At 42.1% G+C, this 15621-nt stretch overlaps 1 protein-coding gene across 9 annotated transcripts in view; it reads right to left on the bottom strand.

Annotated features, from left to right (window-relative positions):
- The window catches only part of AGBL1 (AGBL carboxypeptidase 1), a 555889-nt gene extending 540664 nt beyond the window's left edge, over positions 1-15225 (bottom strand). For 8 of the 9 annotated variants that reach the window (XR_013364441.1, XR_013364447.1, XM_077871417.1 and 5 more), the window contains exons 1-4: positions 14643-14708; positions 10699-10907; positions 3548-3713; positions 2557-2624 (exon numbers count right to left, since the gene is read on the bottom strand). Coding sequence is in view for 7 of the 9 variants with exons in the window: in XM_077871417.1 (XP_077727543.1) it covers positions 2557-2624; positions 3548-3713; positions 10699-10907; positions 14643-14661 (462 nt within the window). In the remaining 2 variants the exon portion in view is untranslated. Of the gene's footprint in view, positions 1-2556; positions 2625-3547; positions 3714-10698; positions 10908-14642; positions 14709-15058 lie in introns of those variants that run through there. The other variant, XM_077871456.1, reaches the window with a different exon arrangement.
- Between the last annotated feature and the right edge of the window lie 396 nt (positions 15226-15621).

The following is a 15621-nucleotide window of genomic DNA, read 5'->3' as shown; positions in this document are numbered from 1 at the left end:
TTGAACTCTGGTAGGGACAATCACCAAGTTCATTAGACTGAAAATCCTTTGAAGATAAAAAATCTGTGTTTTGTTTGCTTTTGCATCATATCACCATCCCCAGGAATTTAGCCTGCTGCCTCCCACATGTATCATGGCCTAGAAAGTACCTGAAAGAAACAAAAAACTAAAAAGGAAGAAAAAGAGGGAACAAAGGAAAGGAGAACTTGAATTCATTCTGTCATCCTCTTCTTCAGAGTTTGTCCATATCTAATGGTTGTGTTCATGAAGAATAAATAAATAAATATATGTAATAATATATAATATAATATAAATTTTATATATATATATATATAGCCATGACCAACATCTGATCTGTACTTCTTATAAGTTTCTCTCTTATGTTGACACTGAGTTTTCAAAGAAAGGCACCCAACTTTCCATTCTTAAGACCCTTTACAGACAAAAGTTCCTTTTCATCCTTCTTTCTAAACAGCTGATCCCAATTATTAACTAAGATTTTTCAAATGAAAAGGCCATCAGTTAACGGCCTGGATCAGATCTATAACCAGAAATAAACATTCCTGGCTTCTTGCCCACATTTCTTACAGCAAATGCTTCTGGGTTCACAAAGGAAAAATCAGTTTGCTAGAGTGCCGGTTCCCTTGCTCTTTTGCAATACCCCAGAATCAAGCCGTGATTCTGATGTGCCCCATTTCTCTATAACTCACGCTCATACACTGACTTCTCATCTTCTTCTTGGCTTGAAGGCTTTGACAAATAATTTCCAGGCCCTGACCAATTTGTCTTGTGCTTCTTTCCCAGCTGGATTTGTTTATTTGTTTTGGTTTCACTCCACCCCAACCCACCATCATCTGCAGCACAGGGAAAAAGGAGACTGTGTGAATGCTCTCCATCCCATGCTGCATGAAGTCAGGCACTGGCATGCAGCTTGTCCTTGAACATCAGATATAGGAGGTGATTGACACTCTTGCATCAGACATTCAGTTATCTAAGAGCAAGTAAGAGGGTAGGGGAAAGTGGCATTGATGAACGATCACCACAGCACAGTATTATTCAAATAATTCAGTGAGTACTCAATCGGCCTGTGCTGCCAAGCCACAGCAAAGATCCAATTTGCTACTGATGACTTCAGAAATGATTCCATTTATCAACAAATCCTGAGAACACTGGAGGGTCAATAGTAGTCTTAACCTAGAGACTGAGAGGGCTGAGCAATAGCCTCTATGAGTCTGCTGCCACCATCTTATGAGGGAGAACTCAGGAAGTCTCTTTCTCTTTAGATAGGTAGGGAGGGAGGAGGGCAGGGAAGAAAAATAGAAGGGAGGGAAGGAAAAGGGGAGGCAGGTGGATGGATGGGTGGATAGATGGATGGATAGATGATGATAGGTAAAAAAAATAGATGATAGATTTTTTTAATTCAGGTTTTATATCCAAGAAGGTTATAAAAAGTAGCATTTACTTCTCAGTCTTATTTTACAGATGACAAAAGTAAGGGACTATAATTTGAAGGGGCTGGTTCATGTCCATGTCCACTAACAGAAACAGAAACAGAAATAGAACTCACAGATACATTATCATTATTCTAGAGCAGTAATATATTGCCCCCCCACCCAAGGACATTTGGCAATTCCTGGAGACACTTTGGGTTCATGACCTGTGTGGATGGTGGGAACCAAGAGGAAGGTGCTGCTGGCATCTAGTGAGTAGAAGCCAGGGGATGCTGCTAAATACCCCACGATGCATAGGATATTCCCCCCCAGCAAAGAATTATCCAGTCAAAATGACAAGAGTACTCAGATTTAGACTTCCTTTTCTAGAAATGCAGTCAGTAAACTATGTCCCATTGCCTGTTTCTTGTCAATGAGAGTTTTACCAACACATAGCCATGCCCTACCATTTACTTATTACCCATAGTTGCTTCTATGCTGTAACAACAAAGTTGAGTAATTGTGACAGAGACTAGGTCCATAAAGCCTAAACTAATTACAGTCTGATCTTTTACAGAAAGTTTGCTAACCTCCACTCTATATATCATGGGTATTTTGGGATAGAGACCAAAGGGTACCACTCGCCTGCTAGCCCGAGTGTACATTATGCACCTCAAGTGAGCACGATTCACATAGATTCGGAGGTAAATAGAAGCATGCAACACAGGGTCCTGAGAAGAGTGGGTAGACAAGGAGAGTGACTTGTGAAAATAGGTGAGATCTACCAGAAAACCTTCCCAGGAAATGTTTTCATGGTGTCTTTGCCTGAATGTCATTCGCACTAATTATACATAGCAATCTGAACTACCAAGGGTCTCTCGAAAGCTCATCCTGACAGAATATTAGTGCCTTGGTAATGGATGGCCTCTGACTCTACAAGACATTGTTCTGGACCTACCAGGATGCAAATCAACAATGGTTGAGCACCACTGTCTGCCAGGCACCGGATTGGAAGTACAAGTGTGTCCTTGCGATTTACACTGCTCTCACTAGGCATAGAGAACCACATTTCCCTCCAGAAGATGTGAATGTGGAGATCACTGGAAGTGAGGGCTGGTGTACCTACCTGCTCTTTTACATCTTCAGAGTCTGAATCTTTATCCACTTCTTCATCAGCATCATCTTCAAAATCCTCTGGGTGGAGAAAAAGGAATAAAATGGATGAGGTTTCCTCCATGCCTTGGATTTGGATTCTCACCATACAGTGGCTAACACTCCTTTTTTGTCATAAATAGGGGCTCATTATGAAGTGCGCAATCTCCCAACATGCTTTAATACTTACTGGTACATGCAAATCATATACATATAGGTATGGGGAGCACTATATCATGAAGTCTACATTTCTCCATATCGAATACAGAATAAAACAGCACATGAATACCATTCTGGATTGCCCCACCCAATTGATGACTATCTATGCAAACATTGCCAAAGTCTAGAAATCACAGGCAAAATTCACTGTAATTTAGCACCTTGACTGACTCTCTAATTTTGATAAGACAGGGCTTATTTACAACAAAACACCATAGAAAGCATCCAGTGCCATGTGGCAAGACAATGCCTATGGAAAATCTGTTCTGTGAAAGGAGGGCAGAGTTGAAAAGCATTAGAATCTTTTGACACCAAAATCTTCACAGAGATTGAATAACCATACTTTCAAGCATTTAATATGACTAGCATGGGGTTGTAAATAGCAAAAGTTTTATTTGAAGTTCATCCTTAAGGCAAATTAATTCCACAACCAGTCAGTACAGTAGAGAGCCTCAATCATGGGACTGTGAATACATTTTTTAAAATTAGTTGAGATGACTATACAGGCATTCAATAGCCACCAGGCAAATGGCAACAGTTAATAATTAAGAACAAAATACGTGAGCTTAGTATTTGTTCATTCTGTATATGAAAAGCTTGCTTTTTCATACATTTCTCTAATTAGCTTATTGGACATTTACGGTTAGCCTGTAAAGGCATTGTTTTCTACTTTCATCCACATCACTCTGAAATATTGCCAACATGCAAAACTCATCATAAAGCTCATAGTTACCCACTGAATTTACCTTCGGTTAGAACACATGGAGTTTCAGAAGGGATGCTCCCAGGGACAGAGAAGGTATAAGCACTGGTAGCTGTAACCAAGGGAAGTGTACTCTTTGGGTAGCACTGCCTCAAGATCTGAATTATGATGGAGACGACAGGCTCCAAGTCATTGTCATCCAAGCAGTTCTGAACAAAGAAAAGACCGTATCAGACACTGACACCTTACACAGGGTCCCCTTGTTAGATCAGTGTTTCAGGTAATGAATTACACACATGGATGGTAAAGATCCTTAACGTAGAATGTCTAATCGGAACATCCCTATATAGAATTTTGTCTAATACAGAATCTTCTTCGGCCCGGTGTATAATCTGCATTTTTTTCTCTTTTTCACAGCTCATAGGTGATTGGAAGGAATTTAGTCTGAAAGGAGATTTAAAAGTTTTCCAGAGAATTCTGTGGCCAAGGCAAGACATTGTCCAGGGGAAGAGGAGGTGAGCATCTTCCTTCAGTCATCCAAATGTCATTGTGAATTATCACTTAAATTAGAGAATGAGTAGCCGAATTGATGGAAGTCTTACTTTTCCCTTTCAGCTATTATCTGAATAGAAAACCATAAAGGAAAGATAAAATATGAAATCAGAAAAAAGACAAAGTGAATCCCAAGTACCTAAATTAAATAACATGCCTCTTCTCAGAGTCCACAGTGTTGATCCCTCTTGGTACCTACCCAAAGCAAAGGAAAATTGGGTTTGCAGATGTAACATTTTGATACTGATGGAACCTGACAAGACCCTTCTTTTCAGACACTTTGAAAAATGCAAAAACAAGTTTACTAAATTGAGAGGGAGCGTTGGGAGTAGTTCAGTAACTCCTTGGCAAAAACTAAGCCATTTTCTTCAGACTCCTAGCAAATGCTTTGTCTACTGACTTCGTACAGAAAGTTGACAAGTGTAAGCTTCTAATTTGATATTCCTAAGGGGTTCCAAGTGACCTCTAAGGCCACAAGACATAGTAGTAGATATAGAGGATGTTGAGCACCTGCCACAGGAGAGGGTGACTGTCTGTGATGATGCCTTACTATGGTATCTCCAGGTCATTATATGCAAGCAGCTCCACACATACACACACACACACACACACACACACACACAAAGGAGAAAAAATTAAATAAACTTTTATCCATGAATTCAAATATCCAAATGATTTCAAAACATATTGTTTTAAAGTAAGCCCAAAATTCAAATCAGGAATGTTTTAACATAATCAAGAATGCTGGGACGCATGGGTGGCCCTTCCGCTCAGGGCGTGATCCTGGAGTCCCAGGATCAAGTCCCACATCGGGCTCCCTGCATGGAACCTGCTTCTCCCTCTGCCTATGTCTCTGCCTCTGTCTCTGTCTGTATAAATAAATAAAATCTTTTTAAAAATTATTTTAAAAAATGTTATTTTCCCTATGTGTGCTCAGATGTTACCCATGAGGTGTCCTGAACCAACAGCAGGAAACATTCTTCATGGGAAATGAATCAGTCCTTCATCTCTGGGACTGGCCCAGTGATTTACAGTGCTTAGGGAAAAGTATTAGTACTGGAAAAAGTGATACCTGAGCATGGGGGAGGAGGAGAAGGGAGATAGATGTCTCATCATAGGTCATGTTCTGAACTCATTCTTAGGAGGTACAGAGCCAAGGACAAGCCAGGGAACTCAGTCAAAATTACCAGCATTTTAGAAGCCAATTATGTCTGTGATTGCCACCAGTATCATTACTGATGAATGTGACAATAATGTGTTTCACTCTGCATAGGATGGTACAGGGGCAAAGTGTGAGGAAGGATGGAGGCAAGTGCACCTGTCCTGATAGGTTGGGCCACACTATGAATTGGAAGGATAGAGAGGATATTAAAATCAACAGAAACCAAGGCACTAGGGTTATAGTGAATTACTACCTAAATTAAGTTGGTAGTAAACACTGTAGTAGACACAGTCTGTGGAAAACACTTAGGAATTTTAAAATGATCTTTGCTTCCAAATAATAGAAATGCCTAGACCCATCTGGCAACATTTCCCTAGTGTTAACAGATAGATACTATCGCAAGGCCAGGATGAAGGTGACACAAGGGAAGCACTCAGGATACAAAAATGTAAGGGGGTGCTCACTCTCAGCCTCTTGCTATTGCAGAGTTGGTACTTGTTCTGTGTACCAAAGATGACAAGACCCAAAGAAATAGGATCCCTGTGAACACATGTCTCAGAATTGGGGGCAAAGGTGAAAATTTTTGGCTCACTTTTCCCATCACTTCCATTAATACACCTGCTACTTGGAAAAGATAATGAAATATGACAGTGTTTAACATATGCAATTCACAGTTAACATCTTTGAATTAGCTTTGAAATAACAAATACACTACTTCTGTGATACATTGGCAAGTGAGAAGAAAGTAACTCCTCTTTATTGGCGGTTTTGCTTTTCCCAGATTTCAGTTACCCAAGGTCAACCACAGTTTGGAAGCTGATGATCCTCCTTCTGAAGTATCACATCACCTAATGCTACATCTTGGTGCCTCACTTCATCTCATCACGTAGGCATTTTATTACCTCATATCATCACAAAAAAAAAGGGTGAGTTTAGCATAATAAGATATTTCAAGAGGGAGGGCCCACATTCACATAATTTTTATAATATGATATTGTTGTAATTGTTCTATTTTATCATTGTTGTTGTTGGTAATCTCTTGCTGTGCCTAATTTATAAATTAAACTTTATCATCGGCATTAATGCATAATAAAAAAAAACATAGTGTATATGGGTTTAGTACTATCTGCAGTCTCAGATATCTCCTGGGGGTCTTAGAATGTACTGCCCTGGAGAGAGGAGACTACTGTATAGCACACTTCTCAGATCCTGGAGCAAGATCACCTGATTTCAAGTCCTAGGCTGATGATCACTAACAGTATAACCCTGGCAAGTTGCTACACCTCTCTCTGCTGTGGTTTCCTCATCTATACAACAGAGATATTAACAGAACCTCTCTCATAAGGATATGTGTGAATTAGAGTTAAAATAGGCAAAATGCATGCCCAATACTAAGCACTCAGTAAGTGTTTGCTAGCAAGATGTCAGCAGGCATCACTAATCTCCTAAAATCTCCTAAGAATCCAAAAGGAGATCCCAGAAGGCCACTGCTACTCAGTACAGAGCCCAGGTAATGACCATTACAATAAGAAAATAAGACACTTTAATGGGAAAGTTCAGGAATCCCAGGCTTAACTTCCAGTTCTCCCAACTAGCCAAAGCTGTCAGCGTCTCTGCCCAAGCGCCCGTGGGCTAACCCCCACCTTGCCCTCCTACCTTTCCCTCCTCCCTCCTTTGCCCTCAGATACTCTCCTGCCCAAATGGCAGCCAGAATGGTCCTTTAAGGTCATAAGTCAGTTTAATGGGTATAGAGTTTCAGTTTTGCAAGATGAAAAGAGGTCTAGAGATTGGTTATGCAACAGGGTGGATGTACTTAATATCAAACTGTACACTTTAAAATGGCAAAGATGGCCAACTTTATGTTGCACAAATTTTATCACAATTTTAAAAAAGCATAAATCATATCAGGTCATTCTTCTGCTCCAAACCTGATAGAAATAAAATCTGCATTTCTCTTCATGGTCTAGAAAGTTCTTCCCTCCTCTTTTTCCTCATCTTTATCCTCCCTCTCCTCCTCCTCCTCTCCCCTCTCCCCTCTCCTCTTCCTCCTGATTCTTTTTTTTCCCCTCATCTTTCACTAATTTTGGCATCATCAGCATCATCATCATTAAAATTTGCAAATAGCACCAAAATGACATCACTGGATCCAAGGTTCCCTAGTTGGTCATCCAAGGACTCCAGTGCCTTCTCTGTCAGAAGAGGGACCAGTCTGACTGATGGGCAGCTCAAACCAGTCCAGGTGCTGTGGTGCTGTGCTCACATAATCCAGCCCAAATGCTGGAGGCTCCATAGGCTAGAACAGCTGACACACAGTGCAAGTCCGGCCTCTGCTCATATCCTGTGTCCACTTCTAGCAGGAACCAGAGGTTGGGAGCTTGGTGTGAATTTGTTTACTGAATAGTTGAGGTTTCCACTGACCTACTGAGAAACTGCTTTTAAAATCTTGCCTGCAGGGGCACCTGTGTGGCTCAGTCGGTTAAGTATCCAAATCTTGATTTCAGTTCAGGTCATGATCTCAGGGTTGTGGGATCAAGCCCTATGTTGGACTCCACACTGAGCATGAAGTCTGCTTGAGATTTGCTCTCTCCCTCTCTCTCTCTGACCCTCCCCCTGCTCACATTCTCTCTCTCTAAATAAAGTAATTAATAAAATAAGATAAAATAATAAAAAAAAAAAATAAAATAAAATAAAATAAAATAAAATAAAATAAAATAAAATAAAATAAAATCCTCCTTGCAGAACCAGACTCCTAACTGCAGAGAACACCCTGCAGGGTCACCAGAGGGGAAGTGAGTGGTGGGTGGGGGGATAGGTGATGGGGATGAGGGAGGGCACTTGTGATGAACACTGGGTATTGTACAGAAGTTCTGAATCACTATATTACACACCTGAAATTAATATTACACTGTATGTTATTAACTCACTGGAATTTCAATAAAAACTTTTTTTAAAAGATGAAAGGAAAAAAATAAAATGAGGCCATTAGAGTGGACCCTAGTGCCACATGACTGGTGTCCTTATAAAAAGGGACATTTGGATACAGACATGCACACAGAGAGAACAGCCTATGAATATGGAGGCAGACATGAGGGGATGTTTCGACAGGCCAGAGGTCACCAGCCTGCTGTGACCAGCAGAATCCATGAGAGAGCCTGGAGCAGGTTCTCCCTCATGGCCTCAAGGGAACCAGCCCTGCCACCACCTTGATTTTGGACTTCTCACCTCCAGGACTGAGAGTGAATAAATCTCTTCAGTTTGTGGTGCTTTGTTATGGCAGCCTCAGGAGACTCATATGGGGAGGTTCCTCACACCCCTCTGGGCTGTGACAATTCCCTAGGAAGACTGAGAACTCACTCAAACTGTAGTAGTTGCAGTTATGGTTTATGAGGACTAACAATACAGATTAAGATCAACCAAAGATCAAGAAGGGCAGAGTGAGGCTCAAGCCACTAGGACACTGCAGACCCAGTGGCTAATAAACAACACACATTTGTTTCTCACAGTTCTGGAGGCTGGAGGTCCAGGTTCAAGGTACCAACAGGTTCCCTGTCTGGTGAGAACCTGCTTCCTGGTTCACAGATGACCATATTCTCACCATATCCTCACATGGAACAATGACCAGGGAGTTCTCTGGGGCCTCTCTTTGTAAAGGCATACATCCCATTCATGGGGGCTGCACCCTCATAAGCTAATCTCCTCCCAAAGGCCCCACTTCCCCATATCATCACTTTGGGCAGTATGTTTCAGCATATGGATTTGGGGGACACAGACATTAGTCTACAGGACCAGGAGAAACACCAAACATGAGATAGATAGATAGATAGATAGATAGATAGATAGATAGATAGATGATAGATAGATAGATTTTATATATATTCTGCTTCTAGGCTCATAGGCCATTTCATGCCTATGCTTCACTTCCTACTTTCTCCACCTTCTTCCTCTCACAGATATGTACTTCTAGAATCACTGTCTTTTTCCTTTTTTGCCCTTTTAATTCTTCCTAACACAGAGCAGAGAAACAGCAAAGAGGATAGAGGGTGGAGGAACTGGGAGTGCACGAGCCAGTGTCGGGGGCATGAGCAGGCATCAGCAGTTGGAGGGGGTGTCTCACTAGAGATCTGGGGGGATACAAGTTACAAAGTATGGTAAAGCTTGGAAAAATGCAAAGCACTGCTTCATCCAGAGAAGCAGAATGTTCAGCACAGCTCTTTCATGACTGAGAGGCTCTGAAAGCTGTAGTGATGGAGAGAAACCCACAGGTGAGAGCAGACATAAAATTAGATGTTGGTGTGCAACCCAGTGCTATGTCACTTTTCAGACGAGAAGAAGGTTTGGGGAAATGCTGGGTTTTTTAATAGGAAAAGTCTACAGATACCACGGTTGGAAAACAGCACTTTCATTGGCTGTTTCATTGCCTTGGATGTACACAGGTAGAGAAAAAGTGTAGGGTGTCCAGAGAAGAGCAAGGAGAATGAGGAAGGGGGTGTAGAGATGAGCTAATGTGAAGACAGTGGGGAGCATGATGCACGTGAAGCATGGTTGCTGTGGACCCCCAGGAGAAGGGAATGAGTAGCTGATGGATATTTGGGAAGCATTCACATCCTCTGTAGAGAGGGTGTACATAGCCTCACACTATCATGTTTAAATTAGTCCTAATCAAATGCAACTAAGGAATTTGTTGCTAGGGTTGAAATCTGGGAAACCACAGATGACATATTCCATTGGGGTGGAGAGAAGTAACAGCCCTTGCCTGGGATGCTGTTCCTCCTGAACTTGTCATGACCAGCTTTTTCAATAATTCAGGTCTCAGCTTAGCTGTCACCTGCTCAGAGAAGACTTGACCTCTCCAGCAGAACACGTTCTCCCTCCACCTATGGGAATCACCATGGATGGCCTGACTTGATTGATGTCACAGAGCAATATGAAATTATCTTTCTCATTGAATTCTTTGCTTCCTTGGTGTCTGACTCTCCCACTAAAATGTTTGCTCCATAAGATCAGGGGTCTTGCCTGTCATATTCACCTCTAGATTCCGCAGTGCTAATTATTCTAGTAACTGCCCACACTCATAAGGCAGCCAAGTCATCACAAGCACTCCATTAAATACAAGACATTTGTACATTAACGTATTTAGGCCATGCAGCAAACTAGATTTTATTTATTTCCCTCTTGAAAGAAAAAAAAGAAGAAACTTGAGGCCCAGAGGGTTCGGGTGACTTCTCTAAAGTTTCACAACTGCAAGTGCCAGGGCTGGGATTTGAACACTCTTAACCACTGCACCACACAGTGTGTAACCAATAAACACATATTGACTAAATGACTCCATCAGTGCATGAGTGAACAAATGAATGAGGCTTTGAATCCAGAACCTCTGCCTATAGCAGGCAGCAAGAAAGGTATTGAGGTTTATGCAGCTCTGTTCATCAGGAACCACCCAGGTGTCATCTAACTGCAGAGGTAATCCCAGGGTTAATTACCTCTGTGGTGCTGAAGAGGATCTCCATGCCCTGGGCTGCAAGGAAAGCCTCCCTGCCAGACCGGAGGTTGGCAATATGCTTGAGGCAGAGCAGGAGTGCCCGGCGGATCAGCACATAGGCGTTGGCAGCGTCATGGCGATGCCAGTCCTGATGCAGTTTGAGCAAGCTGGTGACGTAGCCTCTGTTCACAGCCCTGCGGCTGTTAGACTCTGAAACCAATGGAAGAAGGTGATGTCAGTCACAGGCTCTCCTGGCCACACCTGCCTGAGGATGCCCCAGTGTACCTCCCTCAAGATACTCATTATAAAGGGACTAAGAATAACTTTCCATTGGGGAAAACTGGCAGATGTCACCTTAATCAAGTGATCAAAGTGAACATCACTGTGTGTGTTGCACTGAGAAAAACACAGCATCACTTCTATGGCATTCCTGCCCAAAATGCATAGCCTGAATTTAGCCATGAGGAAAATCAGCAAACCCCAAATGAGGGGCATGCTACCAATCACCTGATCAATACTCTTCAAAAATGTCAAGGTCATGAAAGGAAAAAAAAAAAAAAAAAAAAGAAGGTAGGGGAGGGGAGGGGAGGGGAGGGGAGAAGAGAGAGCTAAAGAATTTATATAACATGTAAGTACAATACAGGATTATTATTTAGATCCTGAGCCAGAAAACAATTTTTGTCCTTTGCTACTACAGGGCATTAGTGAGGCAGTCAGTAAAATTTGAACAAGGTCTATAAATTAACAGTATTACATCGACATATATTAAATTGTGGTAACTTGCGCTTATGTAAGAGAAAATCCTTTGTTTAGGAAACTCACAACTGGAGAATGTGAAGGTCTGTAATATATTCTTAAAAAGTTCAGAAAAAAAATACAATAACGTGGGGGAGGGTGAAAGAATGAATGACAGAGAGAGACAGAGAGAGACATTTCCACCAGATTTCCATTCCTCTTCCCTAAATCTTAGCAGACTTAGGGTATCATCACTGCGTTGAGTAAATTACAAGACTTAGTTTGGAAAGAAGACACTGAATGGGACATGATAGCCAAAAGGCTGTGTACATCACAGAAGTGTCGCGTGTTTATCCTAGGGAGCACGGAAGCAGCTTATGGATAATCAAGGTCTGACTCAGCCCAAGAAAGGAATTCCTCATAGTCAAGGCTATCCAACAAGAGGATGGACTCTCTGCGGTAGGGGTAACCAGGCACAATGTTCAGATGGTGGAAGACCAGCCAGCAGGGACGTGGTCTGGGGCTTTCTTCCATCTGATGCAGAAACATAAGAGAGGGCTTTTATTTTTCCCTTCACAACTTCAGTTCCACAATTTTTCTTTCATAACTGAAAGGATCCTGGTGGAGACCTCCCATGAGACACACCCTATAGGATAAGTGCAGGATGTACTGATTTTTCCAGGGTATGCTTTAAATTCTCATAGAGGAAACACAGAGGGAAGAATAGTCCAAAATATTTCTCTCAACAGTTAACATATGCCCTTTCCAGCTTAACCTCCTTGGGCTACCAGCGTCATGGACAAATGTGTCCCAGCCCAGATCTATCCAGCAGGTGGTTGGTCACCCCTGCTCCTACGAGCAAAGTGCACTGCATTACCATAACCGGCTGACTCTTAGTACGAATGCCCAAATCTTGCAGCTCTGCACTCACTGCTGCATTTCTCCATTATCCAAACCATTCACACTGGCTTATGAGACAATATAGGCCCCTGGCCGAGTGTGTGTGTGAGAGAGATCCCCTGAGCTGTAATTGGAGAAGCAAAATTTCAGCTCAAAGTCAGATTTTTCCCTAAGACCATGTAAGTGCACATAAGTGAAAAAAATAACATAAAAATTCAGCACTTTATTCCGGAGGGGTTTTCTTATATTAAAGGAATTTTTTTTTTTCTGCGAGTTTGTCAAATTCTAAATTGTCAGGCTTGGCTGAGCCCCACTGAGATTTTTGACCCATTTGTACAGTTTTGTTTTGTTTTGTTTTGTTTTCACTTTTACAACATTTCATTCAGCCATGACCCTGAACTGAGAGTGATGAGCTTTATTTGCCCACTGATGTGTTTGTGGAAGGTTTAAATCTCCTTCATTACCTCCTTTACTGAATTATTCTTTTGCATCAAAAATATTTCTCTCCTTGGTTGGTCTCAGATACAAAGCACCAGAGTTCTTTACTGCCTAAATGAGGTTCCAGCCTATCCAATATCTGATTTTTAAAAGAAAATGGGGATTAAGTAGGAGGTATTAGAGTATTGCCTCCTGGAAAGATTCCAGAATGGCAAAAACAGTACACAGAGGCCCCATGGGCACGGAGAGGTTAAGGACTTTAGGTCTTTTATCTATTTTAAGGATAGGAGACTAATAATGTATTATCTTAATGACCTTCATCCCCTACTCTTCTTGGGGGAGGGGGGGCATAAAGGGAAAAAAAATCTTTAATTGTCTCAGAGAAAAATCTTTTATCAAATCCTAATGATTTTATTCATGATTTCCTGTTAATCCTCAACAAGCTGCCATGTTTACTAACATCTAAAAATCGCTATACCTCCTTCCCCGCCAACTCTACACCAGTCAATCTTTCCCTGAGACTGGCTTGCAGTTTTGCAAAAGTCAATATGCCTCTAAAACCGGACAAAAGGAGATTCAGCAAACTGAGGAAGAGCAAATGTGGAGGAGAGCCAAAGAATGAAATGAGGGTCACCGAGATCAGTGATGTGCAGGAGTTCTAGAAGATTTGAGAGGGATCAGCACCTGGCCAAATATCTAGGAGAAAATGTTTCTCCTGGGTGAGCTCAGGATTTGGGGCAGGAGAGGACTCCAGGTTCCCCAGCCCTCTTCCCCTCTTCAAAACAAATCTGCAGCACTTAAGTCTGTTTATATATAAAGGGATTCCTCCTAAGATTTTCTTGGAAAAAATTCCTGCTCCTTATTCTTTTTTAACTTTTCCCCAAGTAGATTGGTTTATCTTAACCAGTAGGAGGATGGAGCCAGGGTGGACAGAGAGGAGCTCTGAGCTCAACATTGTGGAGGCCGAGAAAATTAAGGCCATTCCACTTTAAGTTCAGCATTATCACAGGTACAGCCATCCCAGGCCCCTGTGAATAAGAGCTGAACTTTACCTTACTTCAGTTACAGGAAGAAAACAGTTTACAGCTTATCGTCCTAGAAAGCCCCATATTAGAATAAAAACAGAGCCCAAGCCAGTGGCGGGAAGCCCCTATTAGAATAAGAACAGAGCTCAATGCCCTTGAAGGCCCCAAATCAAAATGTAAACAGAACTTGAGGAATTGCTCCAGCCCTTCTGGAGGTCCCCTAGACCAGTCCTTAAAACTAAGCTGAAACCCACCTCCAGGTCCAAGTCCCTGCTCCGCTGTGTCGGGTATACTTGGACCCAAGCTCGAGCTTGTAAATAAACCCTCGTGTGTTTGCATCGGTGTCGGCTCCTCGGTGGTTTCCCAGATTCGCAATCTTGGGCACAACAAACATCTCACCCCATACTCCCACCCCATCTCAATGGCACTCTCAGTGCCCAATCTCCATCTTGCCCAATGTGTTCTCTGGTCTGCTTTCCTTTGGCAAATTCATGAACTCAACTTTGACCTTCCCTCCATTCATCCTCTGATATTCTACTGCCTCTGCCTCTCCAGATTATATCCTCCAGAGTGAGGTCTCCTTTGTGAGATGTGATCAGTCTGAAATGTGACCAAGTAATATCCTATAATATTATGCAGCAGATTTTTATACTCAGGTAAAAAGGAAAAAATAATAAATAAGTAGAAGGGAATAGGCCAAGATACCACTAGTACTTATGGAGGGGGAGGAGAGTGAGGATTCTATTTGCTTTAGACTTTTTACATTTGATTTAGGCTTTTCTGTAGTTCATATTCCCCATATACTCTACAATGAGCTCTGATAATCAGGAGGGGTAAAAAATGTTACCTTCAGGCTGGAGGTCCATAGACTGTTGATTGTGTCATGCTGTAAATGCCTGTGGGCAGGGCCAATAGTCCCCAGGTTGCCATAGCAACCAACTCACCTTTTTTCAGTCTTCTCCCCTCCTCTTCAAAAGTGAATTACCTGCCTACCCCCTGAAGGCACTTGAGGTCCTGACCACCTCTATAAAGATGTTTGTCTTTTTTTTTTTTTAAGATTTTATTTATTTATTTAACAGAGAAAAAACACAAGCAGCAGGAGCAGCAGATGAAGAGGGAGAAACAGGCTCCCTGCTCAGCAGGGAGCCCCCAACATGGGGCTCCAACCCAGGACTCTGAAATCATGACCTGACCTGAAGGCAGATGCTTAACTGACTGCATCCTCCTAAGATGTTTGTCTTTTAAAGAGGAAAGTCTACACACCTTCAAGACTCAAAGATGGAATTTCTCCTGGGAAATATTCAGCCTCATGACAGGCTGGTGAAGAAATGCTCCGTGAACCAGATTATTATCCCTGCTAGCAGCCCACTCCTCTGCCACTGCCCTTTGGCAAAACCAAAGGAAATTTTATCTCTGCTCTTTATTTTCCATATCTGGAGATTTCATCAGCCCATTTAGGGTGAAGTGATGACTTCATAGAGGCCATATGGAAACCTGCAGCAGAGCAATGAGCCAAACAACAGCCACGGCTCTCAAATGAGACGGACAAATTAGTGCAGACTCTAAACACAACTTTCCCACGGTCATGTACACACACTGCATGGCCTCACTGGGCCTGCTGTCAGCTGCCTTTTGGGACTCCTTGTACCTGGTCAGGAACTCCACTGTTCTAACTGCATGGCCTTGAACATGTCAGCTCACTGTTCTATCACTAAGTCTTTATCTGAATGACAAAACTAATAACATCCCTTCCTTGGGAGTTGTCGAGAAAATTAAATGAGATAATACACATAAAGTTGATAGCTTGATCCCTGGCTCATAATTAG

The sequence above is a fragment of the Canis aureus genome, chromosome 2 (assembly GCF_053574225.1).
Source record: "Canis aureus isolate CA01 chromosome 2, VMU_Caureus_v.1.0, whole genome shotgun sequence".
NCBI classification, from domain to species: Eukaryota; Metazoa; Chordata; class Mammalia; order Carnivora; family Canidae; genus Canis; species Canis aureus.
This window is presented reverse-complemented; position numbering and strand designations above follow the sequence as displayed.